Raw genomic sequence first — 4,166 nt, 5'->3', positions numbered from 1 at the left:
TACATTATATTTAAATATTATAATCTAAATATCTTTTTTTAATATATAAATTTAAAATCGGGGGGGGGTCTACATATTTTCCTCGGGCACTGTATAAAAAAATGAACTTCGTAAAATAAATTATATGAATTTTAAATAATTATAAAGGTAAATAAGTATTTTTTTATTTATTTATTTATTATTTATTTATTTATTTATATATTTATTTATTTATATTTAATCATCTTTAATTAATAAAAATATAATATAAAACACCATATTCTTTTATTTAATTATTTATTTTCTTTTTATTTAATTATATAATTAAATTAAAATATAAACTATAATAAACATGAAACTTTTATTTAAATATTTTGTTATTTATAAGATTTTTTATTATTTTTTTTTCATTTGGTTTAATTTAGGATAAAAGTGAAATTTAAGAAAATTCAAAAGTAAACTAAAATACAAAATAGTGTTGATTTTTAAAACCTCATCCAGTATAAAAAAAAAGAAAAAGTCGAGTACACTTGAAAACAATAATCAAAATTTTAAAAAATAATTTAATTTTTATAATAACAAATAAATAAACAAAATTTTATTTGACTATAATAAAGAAAAATAAAATATTTCATAAAAAAAAAAGTAATTTATTTGTATATTTTTAATGCTATTAACATAGAACTATTTTATTTATTTAATTTTTTGATGGTAGTTCTTTGTTGTTTTATTAATATATTATTTAAGACTTGCTGGTGATGTTTCTAGGTTCAATCTTAGTCTCTTATTGGATGTACATTTCACTTTCGATATTATAACTTTTATTATATTTTCTACAACCGAGTGACTTGTTACTTTAGTGTTTATTAAGTGATTGAAAAATTATGATTATCTTCAGTTTTTACCAATTATCGTTATCACCGTAGGGGAATAATACCTGATTTAATTGTTTTCTAATTTCATTTTCATTATAAGCTGTCTTTGGGTGTTGTCTGTGATTCTTCCAAAGTATACCCCCAATTTTTAGTAAATATCAACACATTACCATAGCCATTTTAAATTTTTAATATAATATTTATTTTTAAAAATCTAATAATTTTTTTAAAAATTTTTTTTTTTTTATTTTTTTTTTTTTATTTTTATTTTTTTTTTATTTTATTTTATTTATTTTTTTTTTATTTTTATTTTTTTCAATACACAACAAACAAACAAACAAACACATAAATAATGTAAACTATAGTAAATTAATACATTATTTTAAAACAACTTTCGCTTGCCATACATAAACATATGTTTTAACAGAAAAGTTTAATTCAACTTGATCTTATTGTAAAGAAGACAATACAAATGATCTACAACTAATTGGTATTGCTTTATTCTCATATAGTATAATGCTTCATCCTTCTACTGGCATCTCCCACCATTTTTTCTACTTTATAAATGCAAACTTATAATCAGACTTACCAAGTATTAGAACTGTTCAAGTAGAATTAGCTCAAGAAGGTCTTCAATCCGAAAATTACAATATTAAATCAGAGATTACAATTATTCAAGATAAATTTAGTAAAAAATCTTTCCACACTGTTCATGATACTTCAGAAGAAATCAATGGTGATAGAATTAATTAATTAAAGAGATTGAACATAAATTTGGAAGTTATAGAATTGCAAAAGAGAATTTAGTAATGGAAAAAAGATTTAGAAACAAAACAGTTTTTAAAAAGTCAAAGAAATAGCAGTATTTTTGTTGTAGATCCAAGAAATTTCAATGACGAGCTTCCAACTGAAATGATGATACAAGCTGAACAACTTTGAAAATTAGAGATTTCTGACTCAAAAGGTTCATTTGGAAACAGTTAGAAATGAAAATACTCAATTAAAATTGAAAATTAAAATATCGAAGAGGAGATAAGACAAAGAATGAAAGAAAAGTTAAATATTTTAAGAGAATAAACAAATCTTCAACTTTTAAATATAGTGCCCTCAAAGAATCACTCTTAAGATCTCAAAAATAGATGTAAATAGGTTATTGATTTAGAATTTGTTTAAGACGAATATCAAGATGGTAATACTAAACTTACTGACCGTATAAAGCGTTACAATAAACCAGGTGGAAATGATCAATAGATAATGTCAATTCAAACAAATTTTGACGAAATGACAACATTTAAACACATTAAAAAATGAAAATACTATTCTCAAATCAGAAATTGAAAAAATAAAAAAATTACACATCCTAAGAGGCCAACATATTATTGGTTTAAACAAATAAATAAATAGATAATATAGCAACTAATGAAAGAAGAAAGAGAAAAGAAAAAGAAAAAAAGGAAAAAGGAGGGGAAAAACAAAGAGAAAAACATAGAGACAGAGAAAGGTCAGGATCCAAAGATAGAGAAAAAGAAAGAAAAAGATCAATTTCAAAAGAAAAAGATAAAGAAAGATAAATAAAACACATTTATTATATAATTATCAATCTTTATTTTTTTTTTTTTTTTTTTAAAAAATTTTATAATTTTATAATTTTATAATTTTTAAGTATTATTTGATTCTTTTATTTAAATTATTAGGGCACGGTAACATCAATTCGTGTGTGATTCGGAAACTTGAGAGACTTTTATATTTTTTTTATTTATAAAAAATTTATAAAAATTAATTTTTTTAGTTTACAAATGTACATAATAGCATTCTTTTTTGTGATTAATGAATAAATTATTAATATCATTATTATTATTGTGTGTGCAGAAATTTTCAAATACAAAAATTAATTATTTTTTTTATTTTTTTTTTTATTTTTTTTTTATTATTATTGAATTATAATAAAGAATTTCTTTTAGTAAATATAAGAGATTATAACCAAACTGGGAGTGGAACGAGTGGCTGGAGTATCTCTTGTGGGCAGTTTCTAGAGCTTCTATATTTTTCATACCAACACATTCCAATAATCCCTTCTAATTTCTAACACGATTCGAGGTAAGCTTGTGACAAGCTTACCTCTAAAGCTCCGAACCGCCTCGGTTTTCAAAAAAAAATGTTATCCGAAAAACGAATCGGATATTAAATTTAAGAACCGTATTTGCGAATATTCAAAATAATCTGATCGAATAAAATTTTTTTTCGCAAAAATATTAAAATCTATTCAAAATAATATAATAATAAAGCTTTTTAATGTTAAAATTTGTTACCACCAAATTATTTTTTTAATATTTAATTTTTTTTTTTTTATATTTAATTTTTTTTTTTTTTTAATTTTTTTTTTCATTTTATTATTAATATCATCTAATTTAAATACATTCACAATTACCCCACTCGGAACATGTAAATATTATAAAAACCCTACCCTCCATTAATTGGTAATAAAGATCCATGCACAATTAGACCAATCAATATTTTTATAAACAAAATAAATTAATTATAATATAAATTTAAAACAATTATAATAAAAAAAATAAAATAAAAATTACAATGTATTAGATTATTAGAAATTTTTTTTTTAAGTAATAAGAAAGGTGACTTAACAACCACTAATAAATGATGTTTTAATTTAATAATAAAAAAAATAATAAATTAATAAAAAAAGACACCATTTATGTGAAAATTGTTAAAAATATATATAAAAAATTTTTTGATTGTATGTTTTATTAATAATATATTATTTAAGACTTGTTGGTGATGTTACAAGGTTCAATTTTAGTTTCGTCTATTTGGATATAAATTTCATCTTTTTGATATAATTTCTTTAAATATATTTACTAAAACTGTTTGACTTTTAACTATTACTTTTATTGTTAAGGTTTTTATTTAATTTTTTATTATTATCTGTTGCAGTAAAAGTTTAATTATTATTGATCATTTTATAACTATTATTTACTATTTTAAATATTAAAATTCTTTAGTTTTATTTTTATATAGTAAATAATATTCCTCTTGAATATTACCAATATTTAATGTTTTTAAAAGTAGTTTATAAATCGGTGATGATTAACTAAAAAGCTATTATTGTTTTTATTGTTGCAACCGCTACTACCGCTACTCCCATTGCTATCATTACTATTACAACTGCTTATACTACTTCAACTTGCGCTTCGGGCTAAATTGATACTATTATTATTTAGATTGCTATATTCACTAATACTACTATTTAAATTATAGTTACTATTACTATTTTTTTTAAAATGAATGTTGTAG

General features: G+C 20.6%; 2 protein-coding genes across 2 annotated transcripts in view; one reads left to right on the top strand and one right to left on the bottom strand.

Annotated features, from left to right (window-relative positions):
- Window positions 1-863: 863 nt before the first annotated feature.
- On the top strand, window positions 864-2,425 carry DICPUDRAFT_81804 (uncharacterized protein; the record flags this gene model as incomplete). Its single annotated transcript, XM_003291077.1, has 3 exons — window positions 864-901; window positions 1,448-1,590; window positions 2,259-2,425. The coding sequence occupies 3 exons, from the start codon at window positions 864-866 to the stop codon at window positions 2,423-2,425; spliced, it is 348 nt and encodes a 115-aa protein (XP_003291125.1).
- A 1,388-nt stretch (window positions 2,426-3,813) lies between these two features.
- DICPUDRAFT_81803 (uncharacterized protein) overlaps window positions 3,814-4,166 on the bottom strand; it is a gene marked incomplete at both ends in the record, with an annotated part of 1,454 nt that continues 1,101 nt past the window's right edge. The window contains one exon of the mRNA XM_003291069.1: window positions 3,814-3,848. Within this exon, the coding sequence (XP_003291117.1) occupies window positions 3,814-3,848 (35 nt within the window). The remainder of the gene's footprint in view (window positions 3,849-4,166) is intronic.

This window comes from Dictyostelium purpureum (assembly GCF_000190715.1).
Source record: "Dictyostelium purpureum unplaced genomic scaffold DICPUscaffold_258, whole genome shotgun sequence".
Classification (NCBI taxonomy): Eukaryota; Evosea; class Eumycetozoa; order Dictyosteliales; family Dictyosteliaceae; genus Dictyostelium; species Dictyostelium purpureum.
The sequence above is the reverse complement of the archived record's forward strand: the minus strand, read 5'-3'. Positions and strand labels throughout refer to the sequence as shown.